General features: G+C 42.2%; 1 protein-coding gene across 1 annotated transcript in view; it reads left to right on the plus strand.

The window, feature by feature from the left end:
* The window catches only part of HIVEP1 (HIVEP zinc finger 1), a 139224-nt gene extending 123488 nt beyond the window's left edge, over window positions 1-15736 (plus strand). The window contains exons 9-10 of the mRNA XM_082662722.1: window positions 11977-12488; window positions 14078-15736. Coding sequence (XP_082518848.1) covers window positions 11977-12488; window positions 14078-15256 — 1691 coding nt within the window. The 3' untranslated portion in view covers window positions 15257-15736. The remainder of the gene's footprint in view (window positions 1-11976; window positions 12489-14077) is intronic.
* The last annotated feature ends 1380 nt before the right edge of the window (window positions 15737-17116 follow it).

Here is a 17116-nt window from a genome sequence, read left to right on the forward strand (position 1 = left end):
ATGCTAAGGTTTGGCCAGCAGTTAGGTGTCACAGCAGTTTCTTACCTGTGTCCCAAAAGGTAGTGATTCCAGTGGCTCTTCCGATGCCTTTCATTTTGCCCTCACGGCTGCATTTATCCAGGGACGTGACTGATCTACTATGTGAAATACGCAAGTATGAAATTACTGAGTAAACTCTTATCAGCGGAATCTCCTTTGTCACCTAGGCTTTCCTAAACACAGTCGAAGTTTCTCACTTAATTATGCAACTAGATTACAGATGGCCACCAAATAACGGTGATTAAAGAAAAATAAGTAGCCAGGTTCAGGAGCCACGTGTCTCTTGGGAAACCAGTACACTGACACATCGTCTTGATCAATACGAAAATTTGTGACATTAAGTCTTCTCTAGATACTGAATAAAATCCTTAAGTAGTTTTGATAGCCACCTTCATATTTCACATTGACAGCAGGGCAGTTCTGTCAGAAGTGGAGTCCTACAGCACCTTAGGAAGGACTATTCAACTCAGCACACTTATATGAAAGTCACATATACCTAAACAGCCAGTGCTAACAGGATATGCAAGAACTTGTTCCAGATATTTACACCTTGATTATCTCAGACATCTGGGAAATGGGGTGAACATTTTAAAGAAAAGAACCCCACAAGGATATTATTTGGGCACCCTGATTCTAAATGCCAGGCTTTGCAGAATAGCAACCAGAAACCTAAGGATAGTGTTTCTAAGGTTTAGAGGAAAGATTAGGGGGCTTGGTCGTTTGATCTTTTCTGTAGCACATACATAATCATCAAGAAATATCATCTCTGAGCTTTCATTTATTCAACAAAATTTGTTAAAGGCTCTCCAAAGGCCAGTGTTACTACAGAGTATCCCACCATATTTATTTTTGAAAACTCATTACCATTCGGTAATGTCTTGGTCAGCTTCTGGTTTTCTGGGAAAAGTCCCAAGTCTTTTTGTTCTATGTTCATATTTAATTTTTCCTTAATATCTGCCTTGTTTTGTTTATTTTCATCAAAGGTTTACTGTATATTTATTTCTACTTATCTACAGTATTTCTTTTCCTGGTATTATCTTCAATCTTTTTCTTTCTTTGAATGTCCTAAACCTGTTTTCTACTCTCTACCAACTTGATACTCTGAATGTCATTCACCAGCAGAATGTGCATGTTCCCTGGTTGATAGAGTGCTTATTAACGGTCAGCGTGAAGAAGCTGTGATGCAGGAGCAAAGACCCCTGATTTTTTGATGCTTTACTGCCCTTAGAACAGTGGGCTGTATGGCTGCCCTTTTTTTTTTTTTTTTGCGGTACTCCGGCCTCTCACTGTTGTGGCCTCTCCTGTTGCGGAGCACAGGCTCCGGATGCGCAGGCTCAGCGGCCATGGCTCACGGGCCTAGCCGCTCCGCGGCATGTGGGATCTTCCCGGACCAGGGCACGAACCCGTGTCCCCTGCATCGGCCGGCAGACTCTCAACCACTGCGCCACCAGGGAAGCCCTGCCCATTTTATCCTTCAGCAGATGAATTCTTGTTCCAATTTTCAAATGGAGTAAATTTAGAGATGTTGGGAAACATTTATTTTGAATTAAGCAGAGGGGACTATAAATTTATCTAAGGCAGCCATTAAAATTTGGACATTTGACATCTCAAAGGAGTTCCCGTGTAGTTTAAAACTAGCAACTCAAGCTGTAGTTATAGTAGGTGTTCCTGAAAAGTCTAATCCCTCCAGCCAGCTGCACGTGTCCCTGTATTCTTGCCGTGCAAAACGATGCAGTCTCAGGAATTGCGTTCCTGTGTTCTTGGGGTATTAGTAAGTACTTTTTCTTTTTCACCTTTTGTGTCAAAAACCATGCTACTGGCTATTTGCTTTTCATGTCCTTGATCCGAAGAATGTTTTTGTCAACAGACTGCTCGGAATGTTAACATGTGCCCTCCACTGCCAGACTGGGAGAACCATTCAGTGTGGCAAGGTGCAACTGGAAACACTGTTCCCGCTGGAGGTTAAGTACTTAGGACGATGCGTGTAAGAGGATGGCATTAGATCACAGGATTTAAAACCTGTATCACGTTTACCCTTAAAATAAATTTAATGAATTTTTCTAAATGAAGTGCTTTCAAAATGAAACCTGTAGAATATGTTTTTGTCACTGGGATGTTTACAGAAAACATTATTAGTTCTTTTAAGAGAAACTTCCACGCACAATAAGAAACCATGATAGGTCTTGGGACTTACAGTTAAAGAAGTGTGTATGTCGTTAATGAACAGTGCAGATACCACTGCCTTTTGGTTTACTGCCTAAAGTTAACAAACGTTAAACCCTGGCTCATTATGTTGTTAAGATGAAAACATAGTTTAATTAAAAAACCCAAACAAAAACCCACTACTGCAGTAGTTGCATGCTTTAAAAGACTTTTTCCCCAGGTTTCCCTTGTTTGTCTGGATTTCAGAGTAATTTTTCTAAACATGAGGAAAACAAAAGCAGACCAATTACAGCAGTAGCAGAATGTTGAAGAGGGAGGTGCTGCTGACCTCCCAGGGGAGCCTGTCTGAGGGAAGCCCCTCCTGGCTCAGCCAGCAGGGGTCACTGTCGGGCAGCGATGGGAGGGCAGCCTGGGGTTCATCCAACTGAAATCAGATTTTGAAACACATCTTCAGGGAAGTGGTTTGACATAAATTACTTTTGAAAAACAATATTGCTGCATTGTTTACCTTCTTTTTCCCTCATGAATTTAAATTCACAGAAAATAGAAGAATTAATTTTACACATATGTAAAATTGTACTGAGTAGTAGAAATTTTATTTGTAATGAGTTGGGAATGTCTCTAGGAGGACAGAAATTAAATAGAAATTTTATAGGCCATTTATTTATGAATCTGTTCTGCAAGTATGGGTTCCTTATACCTGTTCTAGGGTCCTTGGGGGATGCAGAGGGGTGAGCTACAGCCCTCCCCCTGCTGGAATAGTACAGTCTACATGGTACAAAGCAAGGAAGGAACAGTTGTCATAGAGTATCTTACTGGAGTAATGACAAGACTCCTAAATACAAAAAAAAAAAAACCTGTTTCCAAATTCTGACTTTGATGCTTTCCAGCTGTATTTAAGTCTCTTAACTTCCTGTGTAAAATGAGTTTGGTATCAGCTCTGTCACGAGTGGCTGTTAGGTTTAAACATAACGAGTAAAATGTTGGCAAACTTTTTCTGTAAAGGGCCTGATAATCAGTATTTTAGGCTTTGTGGGCCGCACAGTCTCTGGCATGACAACTAAACTTTGTGAGTGTGGCAGGAAAGCTGCCATAGACAGTATGTAAATGATGGGCCTGGCTGTGTTCCAGTAAAACTTTATTTAAAAGAACAGGCGGGAGCCGCGTGAGGCCGGCAACTATGGTTTGGCAGCCCCTGATACAATAGGAACTCAGTGTAGTATGCCGTCGTAGTTACTATGCTCAGTAACAGGCTGTAGCAAAACAAGCAGTATCACAGAGTGCAAAATGGCAGGTTCTGGAGGAGTTAACACGTCTGTGTTCTTGACCTCGCTGACTTGTCCTGGGCAGGTCACTTTTCCTTTCTGGGTCTTCTACCCTGCACAACTTCTGACCGGATAGCAACAGTCTTCGCTGGGGGTAGGGGTTAAGGGGACAGGGCAGTAATCGAAAGGACTTTTCTTAGCACGCATCCAGAGAGCAGAGGTGTCTGGGCTTTGTCTCGGTGCTGTGCATCTTTAAAAGATGCCGTTGTCTTCGGTTCATTTACGTTATCCACTGTATCTTGTTCCGGTCACCCTAGAATATCCACCCTGTTTAACAAATATGTAATGACCCCAAATTCATTTTCAGGTTCCCAAACTTTGACAGGGGTCTTCCCCTTCAGGAGTTTTACGACCCAGTGCACGTAGAGAGAGAAACATTATTCAGTCCTTATCTTGGGGAAGGAAAACTACAGAAAGAAATCCCAGCTCTTCTCAAGTCCTCTGTGAGCCGTAGGCATGTGGCTCTGTCCAGGGAGAAAGAAAGGTCCAGGGACACCAGCCTGTACGTCTTCCCACCCATAATACTTCAAACCTTGATCTGAAGTATGGGACGATCAAGGCCAAAGAACATTGAAATGGAGCCAAGTAGTTTTACCCCCTTCCCCACTAAAAAGCGTATGGTGTTCTTTATAAATCCTTCTCATACACTGCATACACTGAAATTTTGTATCTATATGTAAAATTAAAAACTTTAAAGATTTATAGTATAACTAATTATTCTTAAACTTCCATACTTACTGTAAAATACAGTGTATTTGTTGTGAAATTAAAAAGGTTATTAGTTTACATTTTCCTTGGGGATTGTATTTTATATGTTCTGCTCTTCAAAATGAAATAATTACTTGAAGCTTTTAATGTCTGTACCTGTAAATATTCAACTCACTCATGCATATTTATAAGCTAGGTTATTGACTGTAGTTCATTGTTGACCTTCTTTCAGATCATTCTGTGGTTAGGTTTTTATAATATGACATCTGAATGTGGAGACCTGGGTTTAAATCTTGGCTCTGACACTTCTGAGCTGTGGGCTTCACACTTTAAAATAATTAACTGCTTTTTAAATTTTTTTTAAATCATTGTCTGATAAAAAGTCAGGGCCTTAATTAGTCCTTGTTTTAGTTATGATCAGATAGCACTGGTCTGTCTGTAGTACTAAGCTGGGTTCTCTCGCAGTCTCGATGGCTAGAACCGGAGTAGAGGCATTCAGCCATCATACGTACAACTGAATAAGAACTGCAAAAATAGGTACAAGATACAAGGTAAGAATAGTGTTAGGTGCCAGATATTTAAAGAGCGTGTGTGTGTGTGCGTGTGTGTGTGTGTTAGGATGTATTTTGGAGAAATTACCTGTGCCTTTAAATTAAACAAGAGAAGTGTTGGAATTTGTTTCAATTAATAGTTTCCTATTAAATAATGGGAAAGAAAAAAATTGCTTGTCAGAAAGAGAAGTCTTGATGAGTATAATAAGAACAGCAGGGAGATGGAGATTGTGCAGGCTTATCTGAATGAGACAGAATATTGGTGTCAGTAGAGTAAAATAAAGGTCCTGGAGCATTGGCAAATAGGTTTTTCCTTAATGTCATTTTTTTAAGATTATTTTGGTCTTTGTAGAAAGTCGAAAAACTAGTAGAGAGAGTTCTTGTATATTCTTTACCCAGCCTCCCCTGTGCTAGCATCTTACATAACCAAGAACATTTGTCAGCTCAGGATTGCTAACTAAAGCATAGGACTTACCAGTTTTTCCCCTGATGTCCTTTTCCTGTCCCAGGCTCCCCTTCAGGATCCCACATCACACTTAGTCGTCGTGGCTCCTCCACCGTGCCCCTCAGTCTTTCCTGTCTTTCATGACCTTGACATTTATAGAGAGTCCTGATCAGTTTTTCTGTAGACTGTTCTCAATTTGGGGTTTTCTGATATATGCTCACAGCTGGATTGAGGGTATACATTATTGGGGAGGCGCCATAGGGTGGTTATGCTTTTCTTAGTGCATCATATCGGGGGTACAGCATGTCAGTGTGTATTACTGGTCACGTTAACCTTCTTTACTCGGCTAAGGTGATGTCTGCCAGGACTAGCTACTGTAAACTTACTGTTGTTCCCTTTATAAATATTACATATTTGCGGAGATACTTTAAAACTCTGCAGATATCCTGTTTATGCACTGAGGGATCTTGCCTGTGGTAAGTATTGCTGTGGGGTTCTAATTTATCAGTTAGAATTTTTCTGCAAGGAAAAGGTACCATTTCTCCATTAGTTCATTCATCCGTTCATTCATTTACATCAGTATGGACTCAAGGTTATGTATTTTATTCTTTGGGTTATAATCCAGTTATTTATTGTGCAGCTCAAGTTCTCATTGACCATTGAGAGCTCTTTGAGGTCCGTTCCTATGCCCTTTCAACATCCTGCTTCTTTTTTTTCTTTAAGTGGTTCCTTACTTCTTTTTTTAATTTTTATTTTATTTATTCATTTATTTTTGGCTGCGTTGGGTCTTTGTTGCTGCGCCTGGGCTTTCTCTAGGCTGAGCGGGGGCTACTCTTCGTTGCGGTGCGCAGGCTTCTCATTGCAGTGGCTTCTCTTGTTGTGGAGCACGGGCTCTAGGCGTGTGGGCTCCAGTAGTTGTGGCATGTGGGCTCAGCAGTTGTGGCTTGTATGCTCTAGAGCACGGGCTCAGTAGTTGTGGCGTATGGGCTTAGTTGCTCCTAGGCATGTGGGATCTTCCTGGACCAGGGCTTGAACCCATGTCTCCTGCATTGGCAGGCAGATTCTTAACCACTGCGCCACCAGGGAGTCCCAGTTCCTTACTTTTTGATACCCAAGATGTTCCAGCCATGGAGTTCACCATTTCCCCAGGGACCCCTGGTTCACGTTACTGGAGAATGGTATTTAGGAACCAAGATCTAGCCGCTAGGTGGTGTGTTTCTGGCTACTAACCTGTCACTGCTTCTAGCCCCTCTCGTTGGATAGAGCTGGGAAATATGCATATTTACGCTAACTCGTACATATACGTACATCTGTGTTTATTTCTGTATCTGTGTATGTGTACGTGCGCACACACGCACACACACATGCACACACACAAACGAGAACATGAATCCATACTGATAATTCCAGTTCCAGTCCAGTCCCACAGAGTTTATTTTAGCCTGCTCCACTTCCTTTTTTTTTCGTTCACCAACAGTGAGAAACCTTCTCATCTACAGTATGTTCACTTATTTGTTCAACTCTAGCATACCAATAAACTAGTTCCAGAAATGCTGACCCACCTGTGAAAAACAGGTTTACAATCACAGCGTAGTGTTTGTATGCAGCTCTTTTTGTCTTTAGCCTTCACATTGTCTGGTCAGAGCCCCCTTTGCCGGGGTTACCTAGGTCATGGTTGTGGAGCTCATTTGTACTCAGCCATCCGTCTCAGCTTGCGTTTCATCGTAGATTTCCACCACATCCTGGTTAGTTGTGTTTGTATTTACACACCCTACAATTCACCTTAGGGTGCACAGTTCTGTGGTTTTCGACAAATGTGTACAATCGTGTGTCCAGCCCCACAGTTCCACAGAGAACAGTTCCATCGCCCCAAAATTCCTCTGCGCCACTTCTGTATAGACACCTCCCCTCTGCATCCAACAGCCCCTAGCAGCCACTGATCTCTTTTCCTCCCTGTATTCGTACGTTTTCCAGAGTGTCATAAGAAAGGAATCAGAATAAGGAGCTTTGGGGGTCTGGTTTCTCTCACTTAGCAGAATACATGTGAATTTGTCCATGTTTTTGTGGGTGTCAGTAGTTCATTCCTCTCTATTGCTGAGTAGTATTCCGTCGTATTGATGTGCTATAGCTTCGCAGCCACTGGCCACTTGAAAGATGCCTCTGTTATTTCCTTCCTGCTCCTTGCTTTCGGTTTAGTTTGATTGTCTTTTTCTAATTTCTAAAGCTGAGAACTTAGATTATTTATCTGAGACCTTTCTTCTTTTCTAATAGAAGTGTTGGATACAATAAATTTCCCACTAACCACTGCTTTAGCTGCATCCCACGAATTTTGAATGTTATATTTTGGGTTTTATCCAGTTACATTTCTAGCTAAAATATTTCGAACTTTTCTTTGAGGCTTTCATTTCTGACTCATGGATTGTTTAGAAATGTGTTATTTAATTCTGAAATATTGGGGGATTGTTCAGATATCTTCCAGTAACTGATTTCTAGGTTATTCTGTTTTCAAGCAAAAACGTAAGTATGATTTCTATTCATTGAAATGTGTCGAGGTTGGCTTTGCAGCTCAGAATATACACATGGGTGAATGTTCCACGTACACTTAGAAGGAAAGCACATTCTGCTCTTTGGGTGGAACATAACTGTTAACTAGGTCTAGGCGGTTGACAGTATTTTTCAAGTCTTCCGTGTTCCTACTGATTTTCTGTATGCTTGTTCCATCCGTTACTGGGTAGAGTGTTGAAGTCTTCAGCTGCAGTTGTGGACTTGGTTATTGCTTTTTTGTTTTGGCCTCATTTAGTTTGAAGCTCTGGTTTCATTGGTACACATTTAGGATTGTTGTATGTTCGTGGAAAGGTAACCCTTTGATCATTATGTAATGTTCCTGTTCATCCTTGATAATATTCCTTGTTTTGATGTCTGCTTTGTCTGATATTAGCATATAGTTTTTTCAGCTGTATTTTAGTTAATTTTTAAAGGTATATCTTTCTACAAACTTTACTTTCTATTATGTCTTTATATTTAAAATGGATTTCTCATCCATAATATATACTTGGGACTTGCTTTTTTACCCAGTCTAGCAGTCTCTCTCTTTAAATTCATGTGTTAGACCCTTCCTTTTATTTTTATTTTTCATGTAGTTGGAATAAAATGTATCATCGTGCCAGCTGTTTCCTATTTGCTTCATTTTTTCCTTCTTCTTATGCCTTAATTAAGCATTTTTATGGTTCTGTTTTTCTCCTCTGTTGACTTATTTGTGTCTTTTAAGAAAATTTAGTCATCTGCCTTCAAATAATATTCCATTACTTTACATGTAGTGTAAAGACTTTATATAGCAGTGTATTCACAATTCCTCCTTTTCATCCTTTGTGCTATTATTGTCATACCATTTACATTTACACATGCTCTAAACATATAGCACATTTTTACTACTGCAGACATTAAATTATCTTTTAGAACAAGCAATTAAAAATTTTTTTAAATTTTATCTTCATTTATTGTATTTCCATTGCTTTTCTTTTTTGGGGGTAAATATGAGTTCCCATCTGATACCATATTCCCTGTGCCTAAAGAGCTTCCTTTAACATTTATTGTCAAGTAGGTCTGCTGGCAGTGGATCTCCTCAGTTTTTGTTTTCTAAGAAAGTCTGTACTTCTCTTTCATCTTTGAAAATTATTTTCAATGAGCATAGAACATAGAATTCTGGGGTTTTTTGGTTTTGGTTTTTTTTTTTTTTTCCTTTTCTTTTCTTATCATTGTTACTGTGTTTTTCATTGCTAGCATTTCTTTTTCTTTTTTTTTTTCATAGTTTCATCTCACAGATGAAATTCCCGCTTGGTAGTATATATTGTTCACCTTTCTCGTTAGAGCCTTTAACATATTGGTCAATTATTTTAAATTCTCTGCAAGTTCTAACATCTGTATCATATCTGACTGGTTCCGATTGCTTTTCCTCTTCTGCGTATGTTTTTTCTTGCCTTTTTGTATGCCTTGTAATTTTTGTTGAAAGCTAGACATCTTGCATAAGACAGTAGAGACTAATGTAAATGGTTTTTATGCCTAGCAAGGCCCTTTGTGTGGGAGTTAGAACGTTTCTAGTCAAGAGTTGGACTGGGTTGGAGAGATTTGTTGTTGTTAAGGCTACCGTCAGAGCAACAAAGCCTTCAGATTCCTATAGAGCCACTTCTTGTTTGCAGTGGGGGTTGGGTTATAAGAGAAGTGCTTGTTCCTTTCCAGTTTTAGGTGTTTCCTTTGTGCAGAGAGGGTGCTCTACACATTCTATTCTTCTCCTGGTCCTCTTCCAGCAGTATTTTGCTGTTACCTCTCATTTCAAGCTCCTTAACTTGGCATTAGGGGGTGAAGAGGAGGATGGGATGCCACCTCTGTTCTGATGCAGCCTCAGCCTTCTACGTGCACCATGTTCTCAGGTTTCTGGACTGTGGCCCTCTTGTTCTCCTTCCCTAGCTCAGCTGTTGTGGTGGACTCAGCTGGCAACCTTGTCCCTCCTTAAGGAGTAGAGTTGTGTTTTCTCTTATTCATTCCCTTTCCCTACTGCAGTAAGTTTTCACCAAAGTTCCCAAGGGCAGCAATGCTTGTTGCCCTCCTCTTCACAGGACAAAGTGTTTGTTCCCTAGTGGAGAGAGGGGAGAGGGACCTAGGGGGAGTTCCTTGCCCCTCCTAAATGCTGCTGCTCTCCCCCGGATCTGGACCACAATGGATACTTAGTGCTCTTTTCTGTGAGTGCTTGAATGGTGTTCATGACATAGAGCCTGCAAGAGAATGTAGCCCCAGAGGAGTCACACAGCCCTCCCAGCCCACGCTTGGCTCTAACCAGTCTGTCAACCATTTAGGTGACCTCCCCCGACCCGTGTCCTGCTGCATCTGCCCCAGATGACACAAGCATGTGTCTCCTCTCTTCCTACAGACACTGTCTCTAGAGTTTGGGCTGTTTGATTGCCTGGGACTTCAACCTTATAATGGGTTTAAGGAAAGTCATAAATTTAAAGTTAGGCCTGTTATTTTAAAAAAAAAAAAAAAAAGAAAAGAAGTAATAGCTTTTACGATAAAGCAAGTCTCACCCTAGTCAGGCTTTGCGGCAGGGTTGGCCTCTGATGAAATCAGCCTCCCTCTCCAGTAACCTGTTCCCTCTCGTCAGTCATCCGGTTTCTTCTGTTTTGTTTTGAGTTTTTTTACTTTCTCCTTTGAAAGAAAAATTTTTTCTCATATTAAAATCTCTAAAAATACATCTGATTCGGCATTCATGTGGCAAATCAAAATATATGGGGGATGACTCTCTAATTTTAGCATTTCAGACATCAGACAAGGTATCAGAGAGGGATCTGTGAGGCAGGAGGCAGGGCATCTACCCGGAAGTCACCCATTCCACGTCCAGCATGGGCATCTGGTGGGATTCAACAGATTGGTGTTATTTTATGTATGATTTTACAGCAAAATAGTAGAACCCATAAATCAAAAGACATGAAATCACATATTAAAGGAATCTAAACGTATATGTTTTCTGTTTGAATGTTTTAATTATAAAAGTAATATATGCTTGAGATTAAAAAAAACATAAAAGTTCTAGTCTGTTCTATCTCCTAGAAATAAACATCCTCAAATGTGTTGGTGTTGATGCTTCAAGACTTTTCTCTAAGAACTTATCTTTGTAATATAGAAAGAGTAGTAAATTAATGTGCAAACCATTTGGAAAACCCAGGAAATATACCTATTAATTATTTCTGTTCACGTTTTTTTCTCTTCAAAAAGAACATATAAATGCAGGCTGTATCACAGCTAAGTTGAACTTGGTCTGATGCCTTCTTTATTATAGCTCAGTGACAATGAATTGGGGTAGAGATTTTGCACTCCTCGTCCATTTAACTTTTTAAACTTTATTAGCTTTCTAAGGGAAAGTACCTCTAATTTTGCAAGATTTTGAATAGATAAGGTTTTAAATCCAATTTCACATGAGCTTATGAGATATCTGAAACTATTCCCTAGATTATCTTGAATATTCCTTGTTAAACATAGTCTCACATGACATTATAAGGCTGATATTAATGACTTTTAATTAATGTTCCCCTTCCTGTGAGAAGTGGGTTGAGTCATTATAGAAAAAAATGATGGGAAAATTTAGTACCTTTCTCAGTTAAAAAAAAAAAAATGTACAAGGATTAAATATTACAGAATATTACTACTCAGAGGACAGTGGAAATATGCCTAAACTACTATTCAAATATAAAGGAAAATTATTCTGTTTGCAAATATGAAATACCATCATTTTTTTGGTTTTGTTTTCATTTGTTCAATAAAAGGGAGATACAAACAAGTATATAGAGAAAAAGAGCTCAGAAAAAGAGTTGCAGTGAACTCTTTGTTAATTTTCTTTATATAGTTCAGTTTTCTTTTGCAGGTTTTACGAGTATAATATTTGAGGCCTTTATTTCTGGTTTTCGTTGTGTATCACCCTCTGCCTGTCTGCTCCCGCGAGGTTCATTTCACGTTCTGCATCCCTAACAAGCCTCCCTGGCCACGCCCCACTCTGTCGGCGCCTCACCCCTCTGATTCCTGCTGCACAGACTGACCTCCGCATGTCATTCTCCTTGACTAAACCGTAGCCTTTTTATGGGTAGAGCCCTTGCCTTGAACATTCCTCACAGTATTGCCAAGCTTATAAAAAAGAAAAGGTTGCATTCGACCACTTGCAAAACATTCTGTAACATACCCTCCCGGTTGTTTTTATCAGATGAAAAACAAAGATTCAGTTACGAGCGGTCTGGATATGATCTTGAAGAATCCGATGGCCCAGATGAGGACGAGAACGAGAACGAAGACGAGGATGAAGACAGCCAGGCCGAGTCGGTCCTGTCGGCAGCCCCCTCGGCCACGGCCAGCCCGCAGCGCCTTCCGGCTAGAAGCGGCCTCCAGGACTGTCGGGGTGCTGACGAGGACGTCAGGATTCCTGATTGCTTTTCTGGGGGACACACGGACCCGATGGATGTTCTCCCGAGAGCGTTGCCCACCAAGATGACCGTGCTTAGCACAGTGCAGTCGGACTACGGCGGGAAGCCGGGGTCTCCGGTTAGGACCAGGCAGCGGGCTGCGGGGGACGAGGGTGAGGCAGCCGCTCCTGGAGACTCTGCCAGGTCACCCGAGGCTGCGCCCAGGTCCCCGTGTCACCAGATGTCTGTGGACTACCCCGAATCCGAAGAGGTCCTGGGAAGTTCTGTGGCAGGAAAGGCTGTTGCTTTAACACAGGTAATAACTTGGTGGTTTTCTTTTCGTTTAACCTACTGAATATGGGGAACCTACTGACTTAAGAAATCAGTGCACTTAAATTACTCATTTACAGCTAAGGCAGTTTCTTTAACCTTATTTTTTTGTTTGATTTAAGGCCAAAGGACATTTATGTCCTTTGGATTCTTGTTAGGTATTTTAGTCAGAGTTTGTATATTGTATTATAAGTCTGTAAAAGAACCAGTATATTTACAGTATACTCATTTGTTATTATTTGGATTTTTTTTAAAAAATCTTGGAATAAAAAGTATGCGTGTGCCAACAGAGAATGTGAGTCTTGGGACCTACGTATTCCACGGCTTCCTCTGAGATGATCTTCCACTGGCATCGATGTGGTGGATTTGCACTAAATTATCTGAACATTTTGCATTTTGCCCCTGTTAGCAGGCAGCTACCAGTTTCCATGACAAAGTTAATGTGACCCAAAAAACGTATTAAGAAGTTCACTTTGCTTGAATGATCAAATTGCTGTGACAGCTTAGGAAAGCTTCCTGCCCAAGAACTAGCTCAGGGCCAGACTCAGGCCTCGGGAAAGTCACCCTCCATGTGTGCTGTGAATGATTTCCTGCTTTCACAAACCCTGTTGGGCTTGTGAGGAATCCGTTCTTCTCTCTCATTGACAGTTCTCTTACCTCTGGTATGGACTGATAATTGTAATAGGATTTATTTCTAAATGCGGCAGATTTTGGATTGCTGGGTATCACTGGAGAAAACTAAAAAGACTGTGAAAAGATTGGATTTCTGTAGCCTATCCTACATTAATATAATTTAATTAAATTACGTTCCTATTTAAGTAACATTAATTAAATTAGTATGTACATTAATGTAGTTCCATAATACGGATATATCAGGAAAAAGCTAATATTTATATGATAATCTTGGGTGGAAGGGAGGATTGGTGAGATTTATCCCTTCTACTAACATTTCATTACTCTCACATTAGTCACCTGTGCTCTAACCTTCTCTATCCCCAAATCGCTCACACACCTGCCAATGGCTGGAAATCTGGTTTCCAGTAGACATTTCATACACTTAGAATAAATGAACAAATGAAAACTGCAGACCTTTCCGTTAATGGCAGCTCTTTATTTCATAAATGGAGAGTCCTCCAGTTAATTTTCCCCCGGGTCGATACTCATAGCCAACTAATATCTCAGAATTTCTCAGTAACTCCTAATCTCTAAAATAGGGTGGAGCCGGTGGTGGCAGCAATAATAGAAACAACAACAATGGAAGAAGAATTATGGCCCCTCTCAGGGTTAATTTCAGTATAACTGAGATGATATCCAGGAAAATTGTTTGAAAAATGTAAAGTACTCTACAAAACTTGTTGCTGACCTTTGGAAAGAGATGAAGAGTGTAATAGGTTTTAAGTTGGAAATTTATTGTTTAAATCAAAATACAACTTTTAGCAAGCTTATCATTTTTATAAAATACAAGTGTACATACTTTTACCTCAGGAGGAATAGACTTTACAGGAGCTAAAGATTTTAGCTCAGTGACTAATAAGGAAGCTCTGCCATCAAGGACCGTTCCGTCTTGTCTTTTAGGGCCCGTCATCCGTGAGCCTTCCTCCGCGGGGCACTGAGCGCAGCCCTCAGCCGGCAGGGGCACCTCCTTGCACGACCTCGCCTCGGCCCGGCGCTCAGGAGCCAAAGCAGCAAGTCGCTCTCCATCCGCCTCCAGGCCTGCCTTCTCCCCAGACGCATCTGTTCAGCCACCTTCCTCTGCATTCCCAGCTACAGTCAAGGACACCGTATAATATGCTTCCGGTCGGGGGGATCCAGGCGGTCCCTGCCGGCCTCACATACTCCACGTTCGTACCCATCCAAGCTGGGCCAGTGCAACTCACGATCCCCGCTGTCAACGTCATTCACAGAACTGTGGGCACCCCCGGGGACTTGACCGCCGAAGTGTCCAGCGCTACCAGCCCCTCCGGAGTGGCTGAATTGAGCAGCGTGGTGCCCTGTATTCCCATCGGCCAAATCCGCGTGCCGGGCCTGCAGAACCCGAGTCCGCCGGCCCTGCAGCCCCTGCCGGCACTGAGCATGGAGACCGTCAACATTTTAGGCCTGGCCAGCGCGAACCTCGGCCCGCAGGTGCGCCCGCCCGGGCTCGCTCTGAACGCCGCCGTGGGGCTGCAGGTGATGACCGCCAGCCCTTCCTCCCAGAGCGGCCCCGCCCCCCCGCCCCCCATCCCGGGCCTCCAGATCCTGAACATCGCCTTGCCCACGCTGATCCCCTCCGTCGGCCAGGTCACCGTGGACGCCCAGGGAGCCCCCGAGAGGCCCGCTCCCCCAAACAGAGCCCGGGAGGCGCCGCCCAAGCAGCCCTCGGCCGCCGGTGCGCACCCGGGCGGTGGGAGCGCGTCGCCGCAGGGGTCGCCCCGAGTTCCTCGGGAAAACGCACCGAAGGGTCTAGACCCACCTGCCCCGGCCAGAGACCACGCCAGGCGGGACGGCTCCAGTCGCCTGGACGCGGGGACGGCCGCCTCCGGGAATCACCCGAAGCCCCGGCACGAACTCCCTGCGGCTCCGGGCAAACCAGCATCCGGGCCCCCGCCGTCCGGCCGGCAGCCTCGCCCCCTGGACCGGGAGGGACCCGCGGCCCGGCCTCCGGCCCCGCCCCCGGCCCCGGCCCCGCCCCCGCCCCCGGCCCGGAGGCAGGCCGCGCAGTTCAGCGATGTGAGCAGCGACGAGGACGAGGACAGGCTCGTGATCGCAACCTAGGGGCGTTTTATTTGCGGGTTTGGGGTTTTGTTTGGGTTTTGGTTTTCTGGAATTTTTTTTTTTTTTTTTTATAGAACACTTACAGGTTTCTTTGAAAACCCTCCTTTCCTTAAAGCACATTTTTCTGACATAAACTCATGACTAATCTTTGTGCAATCATGAACTTTTGACCAATAATCGTTGTTTTGTGTCAGCTCCAGCCATTTTTGTACATGTTGTATAGACAATTGTGCCTTTTAGGAGTTTTATGTTTAGAGACTGTACAGATTGTTGAATATCTATATACATAAAATATATATTATATATGTATATGAAAACCAGGTAGTTATTTGTGTTTAGCAAAAAAACCTGTCAAATAAATCCAATGATTAAATTATATGTTGCACTGTTAAATATAAATTTTTATGGCTGTGGGACAGAGTTTCTGTGTATAAATTAGTACGTGAGCTCCATATTTATTGTATTCATATTAGTCTTTGAAAATGGGTCTGTCCTTCTTGCGTAAGACAGTAACTTTACACTTCAGACAGAGTTTCCGTGTTATGTTTCAGTAAAATATCGTTTACTGACTTTACCATCGCTTTAGTTGTGCTTTCTTTATGTCATGTAGGGGCCAGCAACCTACATTCGGAAGATAGCCCTAGGTTAACATTCCTTCCACACTCGCCCCCCTCCACCCGTATTTTTGAGAAGTGGGGGCTTTATAGTGGTGTTACTGCTGTGTGAAACTCACTGAAATCCATTTAGCCAAGTGACCAATTTTTCCAACTTGTGAGAAGTAATTCTGTAGCTGTTAACTTATGAGGAGATTCAGTACTTGAGAACACTTTCTGTAAGTATACATAGCATACGGACAGAAATGGGCAAAGTTCCTAAGGGTGAATATGACAGCTTCTGGGAATTGTAAATTAAGTTACAAAACAGTCGTCCGGAGAGCTCGGCTTGGGTGAGGTGCATGAAACCCCGTACCTCAGGTATCACCCCAGGTCTGGGCTTGAGCCTGGCCTCTTCTTTCCCTCAGCCCTGATCGTTACACCCGGAGACCTCTGTCCAGTACCAAACTACAGGGGGTCCGGGATTTACAGAAGAACCAAATTCAGACTTCAAAATTACTTCAGTTGACTCTTTAGAAATGATTACTCCCTGTCCTGAGAGGCTTAACTTATTCAGAAAAATGGGGAGGGTACCCACAATTACCACTGCAGTGATTTGCATTATTACCTGAGCATTGTAGATGCTTCATTTGTGAAAAACATGTTTTAATGTTGGACTTTGAATACTTAGCACGTCATTAAGGCAATGTGTTCATGTTTTTAAAGGCCTACGCTGTGAAGATTTCAGCAATAAGGAATTTGGAGTCCTCCTTTTAGCCAGCCCCTGCTTCAAATCTGGGACTTCGGGAAAAGTGCCTGTCATCTGGGCCTGCGGGCTCTAATCTAAATTATGATCTCTAAAATGTGCCCCACCCCAGTAGGCTGTGATAGATCAGTGATGCTTTTGATGCTTGCTTCAATTTACATTTATACTTTTCCACAGATAGTAACAAAATTCTCAAAAACAATAAAACTACGTTTTATATTCCAGGATGTATTTGAAAAGAATTCTGGACACTCTGTCATAGGAATTGTATTGCTCTAACAATAGAGTTGTTGAAAATGAGGTCCATTATCTGTCAGGTTTCTCAAAATAAGTTTTAACTTTGTGTCACACCTCTTATTACAATTTTGTTGCCTAAAATTCTAAAGCAGAATAATAAACATATTTTTGTTTCCTAGTCACATTTTAGGTACATATGACTTCTCTAAATTCAAAAGTAATGCTAAGAATTTTGGCATTGAGGGTTTTTTTTGTTTGTTTGTT

This window comes from Grampus griseus (assembly GCF_964374135.1).
Source record: "Grampus griseus genome assembly, chromosome: 10".
In the NCBI taxonomy this organism is placed as follows: domain Eukaryota; kingdom Metazoa; phylum Chordata; class Mammalia; order Artiodactyla; family Delphinidae; genus Grampus; species Grampus griseus.